Source organism: Mauremys reevesii, linkage group 10 (genome assembly GCF_016161935.1).
Source record: "Mauremys reevesii isolate NIE-2019 linkage group 10, ASM1616193v1, whole genome shotgun sequence".
NCBI lineage: Eukaryota > Metazoa > Chordata > Testudines > Geoemydidae > Mauremys > Mauremys reevesii.
Window position 1 is genome coordinate 1,624,023 of NC_052632.1, and position 19,824 is coordinate 1,643,846.

The 19,824-nt window shown below is 39.3% G+C and overlaps 1 protein-coding gene across 3 annotated transcripts in view; it reads left to right on the plus strand.

Moving 5' to 3' along the window:
- BLM (BLM RecQ like helicase) overlaps nt 1-19,824 on the plus strand; it is a 31,826-nt gene continuing 12,002 nt past the window's right edge. Inside the window, exons 1-13 of one of the 3 annotated variants that reach the window (XM_039492934.1) lie at nt 1-228; nt 1,975-2,073; nt 2,928-3,664; nt 5,951-6,149; nt 6,621-6,733; nt 8,098-8,230; nt 11,382-12,169; nt 13,984-14,175; nt 15,074-15,192; nt 16,823-16,936; nt 17,862-17,960; nt 18,065-18,213; nt 19,665-19,771. In XM_039492934.1, the coding sequence (XP_039348868.1) occupies nt 1,976-2,073; nt 2,928-3,664; nt 5,951-6,149; nt 6,621-6,733; nt 8,098-8,230; nt 11,382-12,169; nt 13,984-14,175; nt 15,074-15,192; nt 16,823-16,936; nt 17,862-17,960; nt 18,065-18,213; nt 19,665-19,771 (2,848 nt within the window). In that variant the 5' untranslated portion in view covers nt 1-228; nt 1,975. Of the gene's footprint in view, nt 229-510; nt 771-1,974; nt 2,074-2,927; nt 3,665-5,950; nt 6,150-6,620; nt 6,734-8,097; nt 8,231-11,381; nt 12,170-13,983; nt 14,176-15,073; nt 15,193-16,822; nt 16,937-17,861; nt 17,961-18,064; nt 18,214-19,664; nt 19,772-19,824 lie in introns of those variants that run through there. The other 2 variants (XM_039492933.1, XM_039492935.1) reach the window with 2 other exon arrangements.

Consider the following 19,824-nt stretch of genomic DNA (forward strand, 5'->3'; position numbering starts at 1 on the left):
CCGGGAATGGAATCACCCAGAACGCCCGCCCGTCCGGCCTGGACTGACCCCGCACACCCCTAGAGCGGGGCTGGCCGCCGGGCCCTGGGGCGGGGACGGAAATGTTCTGTCGTCACTTCCCCCGAGTCCTGCAGCCAATGGGGAAGCCGCGCTCCGGAGAGGCGGGTTGGCGCCAAATCCGGAGGAGCGGGCGCGCGGGGGCCGGCCCGGGCCGCGCGGCTGGGGCAGGTGAGGGGCAGCGGGCCCGGCCCGTGGGGCCCCTGGAGCCGGGTGCTCCTGGCCCTAGAGTGGGGCGGGGCGGCCCCTAAAGCCGCACCCGGGAACGGCCCCGTCCGGTCTCTGGCGAGGGCAGGAGCCGCCCGGCCCGGGCGAGGCGCTCGGGCGCCAGGCCGCCTCAGAGACGCGGAATGGGGCGGCAAAGCGACGAGCCCGGCCGCTCGCGAGGAAAAGGCCCCAACGCTCCTGCCTGATCGCCGCGCGCCCGCCGCGAAGGGTCCCCAGCCCCGAGTCTGACCGGGCGCTGCGGAGCTGGAGCGATCCTCGGGGCGACGCGTGGCCGCGGTTTGCCCGCCCCGCCCCGCAGCTCGGACTCGGGGTTGGCTGGCCTCTCGCTGCGGACCGGGGCTTGCTGCCGTGTGCGGGCTGTCGGACTGGGGCCCTCTTCCGTGCCTAGCCCCGTCCGCTGTCCCCGTCGCACCTCCGAGAGTCCTTGGCGGCAGCCAGGTCCCCGGGCAGCGCGGGGATTTGCTGCTAGTCCACCTGCATTTCCGGTAACCGCGGGATTCCCTCCCCCGCTAGCACCTGCTGCGCAACCGTCCCCTTGAGCGCCATGGTGCTGCGCGCTGTTCTCAGCATCTTCCAGGGCCTCCTGGGTACGCCAGGCCGAGCGGCTGCAATATCTGCTCTGGTGGGAGGACAGTTGCGTTCTGGTACCCGCTTGAGTCAGCCGCTACCAATAATGGCTTAAGCCTGACTGTGTTAAGGGTTTCCGGTTTTTAACCTAGTTCATGTTAGTTCATGTTCTCAGTTTTAAGTTGCACCGTTACTTGAGCCAATTGGTGGTGGTGATATTTCCACATAAGAGGTGCTACAGTAGAAAAGCTGATATGTGGGGGTGGGGGGCAGGAGGCATTAAATGGGTCCTTCTGCTTATGCCTTTCCAAGTGAGGTTAAAAATCCACATATCTTTAAATAAAATAAAATAAAAAGCCTGGATAACCTAAAGTTTCTCTTACATCCTATAGTGATTCATACTTTTACAGATAAATGTCCAAACCATTTCAGCTTGGCATAATGGTAACTTTATTGGTCACTCACTAGAAATGTCTTGAATCAGAAATGTGCCGTGTAATCACTTACATTTACATAGCACCTTTCATTATGAAAGATTCCGTAGCACTTTACAATTTAACAAACTTAAATGTCCTTTTGTTCACCGAGCTCTACTTACTTTGAAATTAGCCTACTGTCTGTCTCTTATATGGTCTTATTTTGAAAATGATCACTGACAATCCTTTCCAATATTGAGATTAGGCTTAACTGGTCTGTAGTACCCAATTTTAAGAAATGTTAATACTTGTACTTTCACAAAAGGATTTAATTTCTTTCTTTGTTGAATTTAACAATATAGTAAAAATTGCTACTAGTTCTTATTATGCATGCCATCTGATTTTTTTTTGAGAGAGAGAGAGCTTTCTCACTCACTTTAACTCTTAACCTTTCCTGTTATGATGATGATGGGATGAATTTTGTGGTTTTATTAGGGAAGCAATGTATATAATCTGTCAAAGATTGTTAGCTCCCTTACTGTCCATATTTACACTTGTAATCATCAATGCCCAGTATATCACTCTTCCACAAAAATAGCATGCAGGTGGCAAAATTTCAAAAAGCCTTCTTAGTGTGAACCCATAGGAGAGTTTGTGTAGCCAGTGATATTTTTAATGTGATACCTTAAATCATTTTTTTTGATAGCATGGCTGCTCTTCCACAGAACAACCTCCAGAAGCAGCTAGAGCTTCATTCAGCAAAAGGAACTCACAATAAACTAGCTCTTCCAAAACACAAACCAGCGTAAGTATCAGTCTAGCTTGCTGCTCATCATCAGAAGTAACAAAGAAAAGTACCATGGTTGTCAACATTTGTCAGTTTGGGTTCTGGTCTTTTTTTTTTTTTCTTTACGATTTCTCTGCTGAAAGTTGATGCAGAAAATTAAACAGAGGGCCTGCTTCTGGATTTAAAAAAAAAAAAAAATCTTCTGCCTCCCCTAAGTAGAATGGTTTGTGTGGGCTTCCATAGAGTGGCCAAGATAGGCTTCTTGTTTAATTGGCCTGGAAAAACTACACTCACTATAATCAAACTAAAATATAATTTTCTTACTAACTGCATGGAATCCAGACCACTACTTCTGGTGACATGCTGCTTTATGCTACTGAGTATCAAAGTATGAAATATGTTTTTGATATTGAAGTAAACTTCTTAACCATCTGAGTGAAGTTCAAAGCAAAAGTCATGCTACTTAAGGCCAAATGATTTTCAGAGGCTCTGTGAGCACCCACAACTTCCATTCTAGTCAGAGGGAGCCTTGTGTGCGCAGCACCTTGGAACAATTGGTTAAAATGACTTAAGATACATAATTATGGACACAAATCATAATCTATGGCATTTAGAGTGCTTTATCCACATAAAATAAATACTATCATCCATTAAAAGCCAGAATGCCCATGTGTGAGACTGAAATATAGAATTCAGAAAAAATACATTCTACACTACCAATAGCTTCTCGGTTATGTTAAATGTACATTTTTGATATTTGTTTTGTGTGAAGTGATTTTTGATGTTAGAAATGTAGATTTATTTCTGTTTTTCCAAAAATAAGTAAATTTTACAATGTTAAAAACTCTGAAAAAATACATTTTATTTTGCAGAGGTTTCACTTTCAAAAAGAAAAGTGCTCCAGGTAATGCTGTATCCATAAACTGCTTCAGTGTAACGAAGAGCTCTGCATTGAAGGAGAAGGACGTTAATACTTCCCAGACTAAATCTGTTGCATCTTTTCCCACATCGAAGGATAAGCAAATAAAAATCAATGACCTCTTTGAGAAGACATCCAAACAGCATGAAATAGAACAACTTCATCCAAACTGGGTATCATTAAATTCTTTTGAATGTTCCCAGCAAGTTTCAAATGATTTACCTCCTAGAAAGGAAGAGAATGTAAGCAAGAAACCAGGTGATTCTGCTTCCCAGAAAGTAGACCACAATTGTTCAGATGATGCCATTATTACTATAGAAGATGACTGGGATGACATAGATGACTTTGATATATCTGGAAAACAAAAGAACTCAAAACCATTGGTTTTATCCCCCAAAAATCCAATTGTAAAACCCAGCAAGACTCTTCAAATATCCAATTCCTGTACAGTTAGATTATCTAAGGCATCCAGGACTGTGAACAGTGAGCAACGACTGTCAAAACATTGTCCTTCTGAAAATGATGAAAAATCACTGAATGACAAACAGCCAGCTCTATCAAACAGCTCTTTGATTTGTCTTGATGTTTCAGATCCCAATGATTGTAAAAGACTTTTAGGTGAAGATCTTCAAGAGAAGAAGTTGTCTACAGAAACTATTCTGAGTGACAAAAAAGAAGAAACTCATACAGGTAATGCATTCTTTTAATGTATTTTATATGTAATATTTCAAATAAAATTGGCCTAATGTCATAGTAAACTTAGAGGACTATTTTCAGGTCTACACACTAAGGGTCTGATTCTCAGAAGTGCCTAGACCTCACTACTGTAACTAAAGTCAAATCAGGGAGCTGAAAATCAGGGTTTAAGTGTGTAGCATATGGATTTTGTTGTAGAAAGTGCCATCACTGATGTTTAGAACATCTGTTTGACAATGGACTTTCACTCCTGGGGAAAAACCAGTAAGCCCTATAATGTACTGTTGGAGAAGGAAGATCTCCTGGAGCAGCATTCAGGAAAAAGAGGCACTTGCAGATACTGCAGTGAAATTAGACTACCAGTTTTAGTTCATGCCAAGTGCTTTCATTTTCCGTTTATAGTCAGTGTAACTATGAGAAATAATTGAGTAATAGAAATTAATCTGTATCACAGTATTTTAATCAATTGCATTTAAAAAGTGCATGAAATGGGGAGTTTACTATCAGTTAACTTTGAGCTGTTTCCTGCTTAGCTGCTCATTGTTTGCTTTAGCCTCTTTGTGTTTAATGTTTCTTGATTGTTACATAGGGTAGATTCTTATCCTTCATTTTCCTTATGGAAAGGAATATGTACTTTATCCTTAGACTGTCATATCTTGATGGCATAGTGAATAACGGGACACCACCTCAGCAGTCAGGATGTGATTTCTCACATTTCTGAAGAATCCATATTTTGCTAAAGATACCTCATTTAATTCTCACAATAGGGAGGGCAAGTAATTACAGTAGATATTAGGTCTTGTCTAAACACACATTGTGCTGCTTTAAAATGGTACACCTCCCCCCTCGTTTGCTGCCCCTCCCCCTCGGAAGCATGGATGCAGTTATAGCAGGATAAAGATGCTTTATACTGGTATAACTATTCTCATACAAGAAGGGAAATAGGCTTTACTGGTATATGGTATCTTTATACCAGTATAACTGTGTCTACACTAAGGGTTGTATTGGTATGACTCTCTCATTAAAAAAAATTGCACAACTAACAAGAATTAGTTATATCAGTGTATGATTGGGCCTTAGAGCAGAAACATCTTCCTTATACCAGAGGTTCCCACACATTTTTTTTTTATTTTTTTTGCTGAGCCCCCGTTTAGAGATTCTTGTCCCATGCGCGCACACCCTTTTTCTAAGGGGAGAGGGGTGCCCTGTACCCATGAGGGGTGCCCGGCACCTGCTGGTGGAGTAACTGGGGGAGAAACTCACCATATGGCAGCTGAGGAAGCTTTCTGCTCCCTGCAGTGGTCATTTGGTCTCTGCTGCCTGGACCCAGTTCCTTGCCTGTCAGGAGGGGAGCGGACAGCTGCAATCCTTGAGTACTGGCCCCCTGCCGAACAGAGTTCCCTGCTGACACCTGCCCTTGAGCACAGCTCCATCAGCTTTCCCTGCACAGGCTCTTTCCAGCAGAGGACAGGGCTCTGTGCCCTGGAACTGTGCTGAAGGGTCGGGGTCAGCAGGGGGCTGACCGGCAGGGTCAGCTTTCCACTCCCTGCTCGCATAGTCCCTGGTGCTACCCCAGTAGAGGAAGGTAACTGTCCATTGGTGGCTGCTGCAGCTGTGACAGTGGAGCACCAAGAAGGACAGGGAGCCTGGTCCTGGCAGCTGAGACCACCTGTATAGAGCCCTGCCCACTTCCATTCTGTACAGAGTCCCCTGCTGACCCCAGCCCTCCAGTGCACCCCTGTCAGGTCTTTGTACCCCTTGATAATCTCTTTGTGTGCCCCACAGTTTGGGAATTTCTGCCTTACACTACAAGTGAGGGAAGAATACATAAACTAAAACGCTGTAATAACTAATCCATATTGTGGAGATGGCCTCTGTTTATAAGGTTAGTTTTCTAATTCAGCTATAGAAACTGTAACTAATCAGTAATGCTTTGAAGTTTCAGCTCTTGAGAAGACACTTGCAGTATAATAAGAAAAATCTGCAAGATGTATTTTGTAGTTGTGTTCGAAGAAACGCCATTTTCATCTTTTGAAATGCCCCAGTTTTCTAAGCCACCTACTTAAAATTATTTTGGAGGGATTTGCTTTTTATGTAAAAGAACATTGTTGTGGGAATAGAGTCCATATAATCATTTATTAAAGTTGAGAAATAATAAACTCCATCTGAAATATATAGAATCCTAGCTTCATTGTTCTTTTTTTTCAGTTGCGTCTTTTTGGTTATTTCCAAAATGAAGAAAAGGTTATAATCCTGCCCAATATCTCTCTTCTGTTTCAGCTCTCAGTAAAAAACAGTATAATGGCGAACAAAAGATAAATGAGGGTGAGAAGAAGAGCCATTCGCTGAAGGAACTGGCTATAGGATGGGATGAGACTCCTGATTACAATGGAATTGAGGAGGATGATTACCTAGATTTCATTCCACCTTCTCCAGAGGAAGAAGTGCTTTCTTCCTCATCTTCTATAAAAAACATTAGGTAAAACAAAATTCACTACAGCAAATGTTTATCACCAGGATGGTTTAAACAGGTTAAAAAAGGACGCTAGTCCTAAAATCTCCACTTGTTAAAATGTTACTGGTTGAATTGTCTGGGTGAATGAATAGACCTGAGACCTTATTTCTTGAATGAATGGCAGTGTAGCAATTGGCAGCATGAATGTCATGAAACGCAGTTTTCTGCTATGCTCAGAGTGGTGTTAGCTTCACAGGAAGCACCATTTCCATCCTAGCCAAGCCAGTATCAGGGGCCTAATTTGGTTGTGAATTGCATGGGTGGAAGATGGACTTACTCAATTATTTACTTGGGGTTCACTCGTTCTTGAGAGAGTTTAGTTTTGTATAATATACGTAATGCTTAAAACTGTTATGCTAAGCAAGCAAATTAATTTCTCTAATGAAAATAATTTGTTTATTGATATGTTTTACTGACTTTTTGTTTTAATATTAGTAATATTTTCAAAGAACCTGCTGTAGATGGAAAACTAATGGTTGATAGTCCGTCAAAACCTGGAAGAATCATCAAAAAGCAGCCTACCAGTAGAACCGGTATAGAGCATACAGGTATAAGAAACACTTCAGCTGAAACATCTATGCATTAAATGTCTCTTGAACAGTGTGCAACTCCTTTTGTTCTCATGTTCTTCATCTACTGTGCTACAGAGTGAGCATTTGCTAGTGGTTAAATACAGGACTGAGAGGCAGGAGATGTGGAGTTCCGTTTCCGACTCTGCCATTTACTTGCTATATAATCTTGGGCATGTCACTTAATCTCAAAAGAGTCCAGTGATTCTGGTTATCAGTTCCTGGGTGCCTTGCCAGGAATATCTTGGGCCTGATTTTCTAAAGTGATGAGCACCCACAAAGTGTCAAACTGAGTTCCCAAAGTGGCCGCTCTAGAAAATTTTTCCTCTTAATTTTTAATGCTTGTTTCTCCTTTTTTTTAAACTATGGGGATGATACTAATTTTATAAGGAGTGTTGAGCTAAATTAACATTTGTCAAGAATTTTGCAATTCTTGGATTGAAGGTAAGGTTTTACCATTAGTGCAACATTAAGGCTGCAAATTTAAACAAACGGTCCAGGCATATAACAAGTTGTGGCTCAGAGTAATATAAACTCTCCCAGATTTTACACATTTCATATGTGAAGTTATAAATTCAACATTACTAACAACGTATGTGCAATGTGGGTTAGTTAACAGTACTATTCTGGAAGCCAGACTCTGGGAGACAGAGCTTGATCATATTTTTTTCTTGTGCATCATCAACAAAACTGTTTGCCAACTTTCAACTTAAGGACCAAATTGTGCCCTGGGTTCCACCTGTGCAACTGCATTAAAAACCAATTCCACAGGTATGACAGAGGATGGAATTTGTCTTTCAGAATCTTAAATCTAGTGGCAATTTAAACATAGTGTCAGGACCCAAGATCAGTATGCAGAGCTGGCAAATTTGATCTGGAAGTCGATGAGACAATAAACATGGACTCTTACAATGATTTTTGGTCACTTTCCAGAGTAGAACTGCAATTAAATGTTTTGTTAAGGTAGATTTTTTGCATGTAGTTTGTCCACGAGAACACTACGTGATACACAAAACATGTCAAGTTTATACGTTTTGTAATAAACTTTGTACATAGTCAAGCCTAGCTATGACAATATACAGTTGTACAAATGCCTGAGGCGCAAAAAAAAAAAGTGTGTGTGTGTATATATATATATATATAGAGAGAGAGAGAGAGAGCTTAAAACTTAATGTTGCATGCTTAGGAATAGTCTTTTGATTGCTAATAATTACATAACTTGAAAATATACCAACTAAGCAGTTTAAAATTTTATATGTATTACATTTTTCTTTGTCATTTGGGGAAAATATTGACATCACATAATTAAAACTTTATTAACTATATACTATATTACTTTGCAGATAAATTCTTAAGTTTGGAACAGCATCTCTTCAGTGTGATGGAGGACATCTGTAAACTAGTGGATTCTATCCCAATACATGAACTTAAGTCTGTGTCTTGTGGGAATGACCTTCTTCAACAGAGAAATCTCAGGTGTGTTTTCATTAGGAGTCTTTAGTAGTATTACATTTTTGTGTGTATCAGCATCTTGACTGTATATGTGTCTATCAGACGGGTAAGGTGGCAGCTAATATTTTTAAACAACTTAACATTCCTGAGTAGATGAAATGATCTTTTTAATAGTGTAGAAGTGTTAACTTTTTTCGGCTAGAATAATCAGGGGTCTCTAAGAACAGAAACTGCCAGACTGGATCAAACTTCAGATCCAGCTAGTCTATTATCCTTTTTCTGACAGTGTCCAGTACGAGACACTTCAGAAGAAGAACCCTGCGGTAGGCAGAAATGGGATAATCTGCCTTCTGCGTTAGTCTCACCATGGTTTCTAATAGTTAGAGATTGGCTTAAATCCTGAAGCATGAGGTTTAATATTCCTGGCAAAATTTTTGTTAGGATTAACAGTTATGACTCTGGATATACTAGTCTTTCCTATAATTGTCTAATCCCGTTTTTAATCTTGTTGCAGCAATGATTCTATAGTCTAATTATGCATTGTGTGAAAAGTGTTCATTTTATTGGTTTGAAGTTCCCAATTTCTTTTCTTGTGTTATGAGACAGGAGAATACAAGCTCCCAATCTACCTTTTCTATACCATTCATTATTTTAGATACTTTTATTACATCCCTTCTTATTCTCCTTTCTAAAGTAAACAGTCCCAATCTTTTAAATATATTTAAATAATTGGAGATATCCCTATCTCCTAGAACTGGAAGGGACCTTGAAAGGTCATTGAGTCCAGCCCCCTGCCTTCACTAGCAGGACAAAGTACTGATTTTTGCCCCAGATCCCTAGGTGACCCCCTCAAGGATTGAACTCACAACCCTGGGTTTAGCAGGCTCAAACCACTGAGCTATCTCTCCCCCTAAGAAATAGATAGGGAAAATAATATAGCTCAAGCATATTATTTTCATTTTCTTCAAATAGAGGCCCATAGTGCTAAATTATTAAAACCATTTTCCCCTCCAACTGTGTTCGAGGATTATCAGTTTTATGGCATTACTTCGGTGGCATGCTGATAGCAAAACCAAGGATTTAAATCTTTTTCCTAGGACATTTGATTATTTTACTTTTTAATTGAAAGTAAGCTTTTTCTTTTTATTTATCATTTTTTAGTAATTGATATTCATAACAAAAGACAGTTTATAATTTTTTAATTTATCCACAGTTTTTCTTCCATAAAAAGTTTTCCTTTTTCCTAAGATATCTGATAACTACTCAGATCTCAATACTATCTCTTTAATCTCAGGATCTCCAGGGCACAGGTGTAGCAAACGCTTTTGCACATTTAACTTTAAGCATATTTGTAGTTCCTTCACTTCACGGGGGGTTGAACAAGTCAAATTAAACATATATTTGCAGGATTGGGGCCTAAATTAGTCAGCTAACTCAATCTGGTAAAGGTTCTGTTGAGTCAGTGTCAGAATGATTAGGCATATTCACAGAACTGTTTTCTATTTTGAGAATCAAGAAAAGCTGTCTACATAATTTACAGTAAGAAAAAAATACAAATGGAATGCTTTTGGTCTTTAACTTAATACTGTCAGGAAACAAAACAGAAGCAGAAAAAACAAGATAGTAACAAATTCTGTCTTAAGCAGGAATAAGTTTTTACATCTGGAAAAAGTGATTTCTAAAAATCCAGAGATTATATAATTTGTTATACCTAAGTACCACTTCCCCCCAATGGTACTGTTACATTTGCTCTTACCTGGTTTGGATTTAGGAATGCCTGTCTCTGTTCAGCCATTGTTACAAATTTCAAACCCAATAGTCTAATTCACAAGATACTTGACAGATTTTTAGTTTTTTACCCTCTGCCAAGCAGTGTAGAATTGCAGAGTAACCTAAAAGTGGGAGAGGTTGTGCAAATAAGAACTTGTTTTTATTTCATCCTCTCTCTGACCAATAGTCCTGACTGTCTAGGAATCTGGAGAGGCAAGGGGTGGTTCTTGAAGCCAGCCATTGGAGTCTCTTCTTTTTGTACAGTTAGTTTTGCAAATCAGGAAACATTCCACAGAGCAAAATATGGACATGGAAGCCTCCTATTAGGCCCTTTAACAAAACAAAGCTGCACTTAAAGCTTCTTCAAAGCTACTTCACTTGTCTGGACCGGTTTTTTGGTTTTGTCCTTGGCTGTTGGAGAATAGGAAATTTTCTAGCTTGATGTTTACAGTGAAAAGGTTCCCAAACTTTTTTTGCTAAGCTCCACTTCAGAGATTCATGCCCCATGCACATACCCCCTCTGTTCAATGGGGTTATGGGGGAGGAGTACCCTGTAACCATGGGAGACAGGTGGAGTGCTGAAAGGTTGGAGTCAGGAGAGGGCTTCTGTTCGCTGCAGCAGTCAGGCAGTCTTGGCTGTGGGACCCAGCTCCCTGCCTGTATCACTCCTCACCTGTGCGGGGGACGTGAACGGGGTAGCACTGAAGGGCCATGGGGTCAGGGGCGGGGGGTGGGGAGAATGGAGAGATGCACCATGTGAGTACTGGCCCCCTGCTGGACGGGGAATCGTTCTGACTCCAGCTCTTGTTTTTGACCCTGTCTGCTTTTCCTGCACAGGATCTGTCTGGCAGGCCGAGTGGACGGTGCTCTGTACTCGGGAGCTGCACTGAAGGGTCAGGAGGGGGCTTTGTCTGGTGGGGGGTCAGTACCCCTGGGGTGCAGCCTTCTGTTCCCTGCTTGCAGAGTCTCTACCAACCTCCCCAGCAGAAAAGCATAACTGCTTGTTGGTGGCTGCTACTGCTGTAGCAATGGGGGAGCGAGATGGGCAGGGAGCCTGGTCCTGGCAGCCGCAACCCCCTGCACAGAACCCTGTCTGCTTCCTCTGCCAGACAGAGCCCCTTCCTGACTCCATCCTTTCAACACGGGCACCATCAGGTCTTCATGCCTTCTTGATAACCTTATAGCTCTCTCACAGGGGTCAGAGATAGTTTGGGAACCTCTGCTCTACAATTCTTAAACACCAGAATTCTGGCACTGCTGTTTTAAACTAACTCAGTTGATTTGTATATTTTAACGAAGCCTTATTTTTTCCTGTGGTGGCAGAAGACAAAGGACAATATTTATGCGTGTTGTAGAATTTATGTCGTCTTACTACTCTTGTGTTTTGTTTTGTTTTTCTTTTCAGGCGAGAACTGTTAGCTAACCATATTGATTCAAATGCAAACAAAAGTGATTTAGGTTTGGTCTTTGCCTCAAACTGGAAATCCCATCCTGGGCATGTTACCTCTATGGATGACAGCATTCCTGTTCAGTCAGGTCAAAAGTATAGCTTAAACTCTGAAGGAAACTCATTCAAATTTACAAAAGTTCCCTCTAAACTTTCTGTTGCCGTTGAATGTCAAGGAAACCTTAACATGAGCACCTTCTCTACTACAAAACTTCAAACCCTAGATACCTCTGGTGCATCTGATTTTTCACAGTGCGCTGCCCTGGACACCAACATCACAAAAAATGCAGGACTTTCTTTTTCCAAGATGGATGTCAAAGAGAGACCATCACTTAGTTTTCACTCTGAGATATCCTCTTTCAACAGTAGCTTGTGTGAAAAACCAAGAATGGAAAAGGATGGAAGCTGCCTCTTTTCAGAGATGCCTGTAACAAGCACTACTTTGAACGTTGAAAATAAAAGTTCTTCTAGTCTTAATAACGTAGGAGGAGATGACAGTTTAGGAGCAAGGGACATAGACTTTGATCTTGATAATTTTGTTCTTGATGATGATTTTGATGAGAGGTGGGATAACCCACGCTGTGTTTCAGCAGATGAAAAGACATCTACACCACTATACCAACCTATCAGGGAAGGTCAGCCTGCTAAATCATTATTGAAGTCATTTTCGACAGTCAAGGAAACTAGCCCTATATGTAATCCTGTTTTAAAACCAAACATCTTGCTGTCAGCCAAGAGCTGCTCAGGTAAATTATACTAATTCTGATTAATTTATCATAGCAAAAATTACATGCTAAGAAAGTATTGTGAAGGGTGAATTTAAGTAATTAACTATAGACTGTAAGTATATTTTGTTGTGGAAATTTTTACTGGTGTATTACTAATTGCAAAGTCACAATTTCTAGGTAATATGCTCTTTCGTCTAATCAAATCACATTTCTCAGCAATGTGTATTTGCTGGGCATGTTTCTGACTTTTACCAGCTTCAGCTTTGCAAAAGTTGAAACAAATGTATTTATTATAGTAACAATCCTGCAAGCATTAGAACTAAGGAGGTGACTTGGAATTAACGTTGTTGTATTGTGCAAGAGAGCATATTTGCATATACATAACTTCTTAAAACAAATCTAATCCTTCTGGTAGGATATAGGTCAGAATCTTTGTCCCTATGTTCTTGCAGGTGCAATAATGACTTTCAGCCTCTTTTTGCCTCCTGAATTCTGACCCTAGTCCGCAGCGTAATTTAGAGCAGCTTCGAAGTTATGCTAAATTGCATAAGCCTGTAGGTAATGGGCCCCTTCCAGACTGTTATACCAACTGGCACTCAGCATGTTCTGGCCACACCTTCTCCTGAGGCACCATGCTTAAAGATGCGGGGTGTAGTGGAGCCATTCTGTCGGCTCTATGCCACCTGGCAAGCCCCCGTATGTAGTGACCGCTCCTCAAGGACTGCTGCCATTCTTTTACAGCTCCTTTGTGCTACACGAACACTGAGGGCTGGAGTGTACTGCAGAAGTTTACTCACTGGTTTTTATGTGAAAGAATTTAAACTAAACAAGTTTTTGTCTGTGTTCTACAAACTCATCCAAATTATTGGACCATTCTCATGGAAGAATAATTTTAAGACATAACCAACCTTGACCAGGTTTATCTAAAAAGAGGACTTCATTGTTGCCTAATCTGGCTTTTTGCATCCTTCTGTGTTGTCATATCTACTTACTAAATTCTGTTTTGCTGATTTTTAAAACAGCCCTTTTAAAAATGAACACCACAAATGTTTGCAATTTGAAGAAAGCTGTCTAACAGAGTAAGGTTATGCATTTTCTATAATGGGCCACTGGTATAGTACTTTTCATCCGTTGAAATCCAAACAGTACACAAATGTGGATGTAAGTGCTACAGAGTTCAAAATCTACTCTCTTGACTATCTTGAGTCTATATGCATGCATTTTTCTTTAGATAATTCATGTTTTTGCAGTGATGAACAGTTAAGTGGTGATTTAGCCATCTGTGTTGCACTTAAAGCAAAACAGTTTTTGTTTTATATTGTGGAACTTGAAGTCAACCTTGAAATGAACTGAACTTTTGGGTCACTAGGTTACACAGTCCTTGTTTGACAGGAGAATCTTGGTTTATATATTAGCCACTTTTGAAATGATCTGTATTGTTTTATACATGCAAACAGAAGCATAATGAGAATTTGCTAAATTGTGCATGACTTAGAATCTTCCCTAACTTACACACACATCCCCATTTAAGTAAAATGTCTTAATTTGTGCTGCTTTAGCAGCTGCAAAAAGAATTAAAGGTGTCTCTCCTTCCCCTCCCCCCAATTTGGGGCTACAGTTTTTCCATAACTAACACATCACAATTGTTTTGTATGTGGTCATAAAATGTCTAAAAGCAAACTCTACTTCTGCTGCTTTGCTCGGAGAATCACCGGGATCCTCTGCAGGGTTTGGTTCTGTGTGGAGTGTAATAGTAAGATTTATCTGTATCTGACTATTTTATTGGTAACCAATTACAATGCTAATTTTAATAGGCTTTCCTTTTCTGCTAGACCCACTGCTGAAAAAATCATCATCCAAAAATCCAGCACTAGCACGCTTCAGAGGCTTTTCATTTTCCCATTCTGACGACATGATGAAGATATTTCACAAAAAATTTGGTCTGCACCATTTTCGAACAAATCAGCTGGAGGCCATAAATGCTTCTCTGCTGGGTGAAGATTGTTTTATCTTAATGCCCACTGGTACGTATCTGTGTACATCAGTCAACTGGAAACTCAGTGGTGTATGAGATCTTACACAAACTTCTGATAAGTAGATCAGAAGCGATAGAGATTAACACAGATTCAGTTCCTATAGGAAGACTTACAGAATTTGTGGTAAGCTTAATAAATTCCCTACATTTGGGGAAGTGATAACACATTACCATGCTACCAGAATCTGTTGGCTGTAGGATTCATATCATCTCGCTAATCCTGGAATTTATTTAGCCTTTGTCTTTAGTATTTAAAGGGAAGGTGACTAAAGCTCTGATTTCTGTAATATTCCACATGGTAACTCTGCTAATGAGATTGTAGGTTATAGAATATCTGACAGTAGTTGCATTTAAAGACTTCAGAACAGTTGAGATATATGTCAACATAATTTTTAAATTACCTAGTGATATAACTTGCATCCCCGCTGGTAATAAGTTTTAAGAGGACAAGGACTTTGCAGTGAAATGAGACTTGAACACTGAACTCTAGAACATGGCATTTTTATAAGAGTATTACAGAAGACATCAGGTTAAAATTATATTTAATAAAATAAAAATCCTTACGTAAAATACAAATTTCTTTTATTCTTAAATCTGAGGAGTTTAATTTTCACTATTTAGGCTTTGTTTACTTCTGCATTTCTCTTCACTTCAACAATGAAAATGGCTTCATTATCTGGTTCACATACGCTAATGCAATACTGTAGAGAATAGTTTGTTAAAAGCAAACTTTTAATTCAAATAAATCCATAATTTAAACTCTTCTGTGGGCCATCAATTTTGTAGAAATGTAATTTGACCACCTACATTTCGAGATGAACTTAACAAATTTGATTCCATCTTTTCCATCGTAAATAACCATATATTTTGTCTTGCATATTATATAGGCGGTGGTAAAAGTCTGTGCTACCAGCTACCAGCCTGTTTATCCTCTGGGGTCACTATTGTAATTTCTCCACTGAGGTCATTGATATTAGATCAAGTTGAGAAGCTAATGACGTTGGATGTAAGTTCGAACAATTTCTTTGCACTTAAGAAATGGGATAAAGATCTGAATTGTTCCTGATGAATTTTATTCTCTTTTTATTTGATTTTTGTATATGAAAGAGTTGCATATTTGAACAGAAAACAAGTAAGCATACATACATTGTACAAATACCTAGGAAAGGGAAAACAAGAGTCACATCAGCTAACTGTAAATCAGACTAATTAGAAGTAAACAGCAATTTATCATTGACTCTGTGAATGCACACAAGCAATAATTGCTAGGGCTAAACTTTCAAACATAATGCCTAAATATAGGCTCCAAAGGCCATGTTTAGACACACAAAAAGGCAACCTGATATTTTCTGAGAAGCTAAGCACCCGCAGTGCTGTTTACTTCAGTGACAGCTGTGGCTGCTCAGCATCTCTGGAAAAATGGCACACATGGAGGGAAGACACTTAGAGAAAGCATAATCATGGCAGTAAATTGCAAAGGATAGTTGAGGACTTAACTAGGAATGGCTTTTTTATTGGTTATGTTGGTGGACATTTTGAGCAACTGTAACTGGGGTTTTTTGTTTTGTTTTTGTTTTAGAAAAGTGACTAGTTTTTTGTTTTGAGGAATAGATAATATTTTTAAGGGTAAAATCCTGAGAGCAGCTGAGGTGGGGGTGAGGTACAAACAGGAGCATGCTACAATTTCCCAATCCTAAGACCTTAAACTGCTCTTTCTCTGGCTGGCTATGATCCCCACGTGCCATCCAGGGAATGCTGGAGCAGAGAGCTTTGTCCATGCTCTCTCACCATACCTCCTCGCTGCCAACAAACACATCTATGCTGAGGGCTGCAAGGGTGGTGATGTAAGAGGCAGCTATGCTTGCTCTGTGACTGCTGGGGACTTGCCTACACTGGGGGAATTCCCAACTGGGGAGCTCCAGCTGTCTTTTTCCACCACCTGAGCAGAGCTGAGGGCCAGGATGTTGATTTATATTACACTTTCCAAGTAAGTTTGTGTCTCTTTCATAGCAGAGTCTAATTCATCTGTTACAATTTACTGTTTATACTGAAGTTAATTGTTAGGGTATAAATTACTTACTTCCTTGGAATATGGGTCATCTGTTCTGACAACCCATTATTATATGTTTGTGGGTACTAGGGAAGATATTAATTGTATTTAAAAATACTTCGTGCCTTCTAAGAACATCTCTGTAGTGTTTCTTATGTAAGATCTCAAGTCACTTTATAAATATTACATAAGCTTCATGACATGCCCATGAAGTAAGGAAGTATCGTTACAGCTATTTTATTGATGGGAATACTGGAGCATAGAGGAGGTAGGTGACTCCCAGAGTCTCACAGTGCTTCATTGATAGAGTTTGGAGCAGAACAAAGGAGTTCTGATTCCCCGTCTTTTGCCTGATTGCTAGAGAGCGCTGTGATGCCTTTAATATGACAAGGTTTTTGTATCTTGGATGTATTTAGAATTTTCAATATTTTTTTCAAATTCTGTATTCAGTGACAAAATGTATGAATACTGACCAGGTGTGCTTTTAATTTATAAGTAGGTTAAACACTACATTAAGAAGAAATTTCTGAAGTTAAACATATGTTAGATGAAATCTAAATATCTTTTCTTCTTCTATACCACATAGATTTCTGCTACTTATCTGACTGGTGATAGGACTGATACTGAGGCATCAAAAATCTATATACAGCTGTCAAAAAAAGATCCCCAAATAAAACTTCTCTATGTTACTCCAGAAAAGGTTTGTATTTATCGTAAAAGCAAAAAATGTTATCAAGACAACAAAACAAAGATTTTTACTAGTAAAAATGTTTTCTAAGAATGCTATATTAAATATCAAAATTTAAAAAAAAAATGCAACAAACATCTATCAGGAAACAACAAAAAAAAATTTTACAAAGGGATAATCTACTAACATCTTTAGATAATTCTGTGAGATGCTGCCTGTTTGTAACTAATATGAACCAAAGAACAGCCCAAACAGAGCACAACCAAGTAAGTGGTGAAATCTTGAAATGAAAGACTGCCATGTTAATAATCTTTTCTAGAATGTATGCCGGTCTGTCTTCCCAGCTGGTTGGTATGGTGTAACCTGTTATTAGTATAATGGATCTAGGAGCTGCGTTCTCATTTTCAGGCTAAATTCGTATGGCTATTTTGAGAGAGATTACAGGGGCAAAACAATAATTGTTTTTCACCCAATCAAAGTAATTGGTTGCAGATCAATATCAAAGGAACTATTTTGCTGGATTAATTTCCTACTGTAGAAATTGTCCATATGAAATACTTTTAGTGGTGGAGAGCTCATGCTAATGAGTCTTTCCTCCCCCCAAGTAAATTTTTCATCTGATTTGGTCAGAAATAGGCTCTTTAAATGGCCAGGCACAGAAACCTGTGGGATTCCCTAATGCTGCTTGTCAAAAAGGAATTTTGGCTGGATTAAAAAAATAAGGATTTTTAGTTCCACATCAGTTTCCTAGTTGTTCATGAAAATCTGTCTAGAATGATGATCATTAAAGACTACTTTAAAGGTTCTGTATGCAGTTTAAAAAAAACAAAACGCACCTCTCTACAGAATCTTTAGTTTCATAATCTCTTAGTTAAATAGGGTGGTGATTGTTTTAATGTTTTTCTGTTAAAAACACTTTTGGTTGTGGTCTACCTAGGTTTGTTCAAGTGGCAGACTGATGTCAGCCCTGAAAAATCTGTATGAGAGGGACCTATTGGCACGTTTCGTTATTGATGAAGCACACTGTGTCAGTCAGGTAGATACCTATTGATTTATATTGTTAAATACCCACAATTTCAAAATAGTTGGAAAACTTTATTCAATAGAGTGTGAAAAGGTTAATTTTGTTTTTTAAAATAGTGGGGCCATGATTTTCGTCAAGATTATAAACGGCTGAACATGCTTCGCCAGAAGTTTCCCTCTGTTCCTATGATGGCTCTTACTGCTACTGCTAATCCCAGAGTACAAAAGGATATTCTGAATCAACTTGAGATGCTAAAACCACAGGTGTAAGTTGTTCAGAAGTATTATGAAAAATTTGTGTAAATTGCACTTATCTAGGCAGAATTTTTTTTCCCTTTCAATGTAAGAAATGAACTTGTGTTAAATCCTACTCAGTCACCTGAAACATATAGATATTTATATCTAATTTAATATGACTGTATGTATGGAATTTAAAATCCATGAAGTACAAAAAGTATTAAAAATAAAGAGCAGGCTTCTCAAATTTCTTTCCCCACTTGGGGAGAACAACTCTTTACACAGTAAAGTTTCATGAAATTTTCTTTATCATTGAAAGGATGGGAGGGTAAACTGTAATTTTTTTGGGTTGGTAAATTGTCATGAAAACCTTGCAAAGGTGGTAAAAAAATATGATCTATAGCATTTAGTGGGAAAATTCCAAAGCTTGAGTATGGCAAGGATTTTTTAATGTGGCAAACAGTGCAACTAAGGTATCAAATGAAATCTGGACTGTATTGCATTTGCACTGCATGCAATAGCAAAACCTAAGTAATTTTGTCCTCCTTAGACCTATTGACTTCAAAGGGACTACCTGTGAAGTAAGGTGCTACTCAGGGTGAATAATCTGATCCATAGTTCTTTAGCATCAGACCTGGTAAATTTCTATTGCTCTTGAAAACTGTGATAGTCTTTTATTAAGAGAGTGGGACAGCTATGCTTTAGTGCATGCAATTGCTAGGTTTTGGAGTTAGAAACCATTACAAACCCTGTTACCAGTGTACATCAGGCTTCATAAATAGATAATTCAGGTGTCACTTTAAATAATGCAGAAAGATTTGGTATCTTAAAAATCAAATGATAGATTTGATGTGGACATTTGGGCTTTTTTATATTTGACATGAACCTATCATAATTTTGTGAACATGTAAAAGAAATGTCATCTCCTGTACTTCATGCCCTGAAGAATGCATGTAACAATCCCCGTATTAGAAGCATGTCAGGATTTAAAAGGGAAAAATTAAGGTAGGTAAATTTAACTTTTTACCATGCAGCGCATGTGTCCTGTCTCTGAGCATGTCTGTCCTGCTGGTTTATGTAATGCAGAGTAGGCTTGCCTTCTGCTTTCCCAGCCGTAGGATGAACACAACACTAGCATTTACCGAAGTGATCCCAGGTCCAAAAAAGTGAGGAAAATCAATCCCAACTGGGCCAGGTAGAATGAAAAAAGACTCTCTCTATTCAGAGTTTTAGGGGAGGAAGTAGTAGTTTATCTGAAATTTGAGTCCTTCCAGACAATTCCTATCCTGTGGAGATTACTACATAGTGTAAAATTATGCAATACCAGGATCACTCATTGATATCCTGGATTCAAAATTATGTTCTCAATGAGACAATCTAGTCTTATTTGCTTTGACCTTTTACTCTGAAGACTCATAGTCCCTCTTTTAAAAATATATTATGTATATGAAGCTAACGTGTTTTGGACATTATGTTTTAGGTTTACTATGAGCTTTAACAGGCATAACTTGAAATATGATGTATTGCCCAAAAAGCCAAAAAGAGTGGCATTGGACTGCTTGGAATGGATCAAAAAATATCATCCATGTGAGTACTGAATCTTCTTGTAGCTGGCTGTGCTCATATACATTTGAATGAAT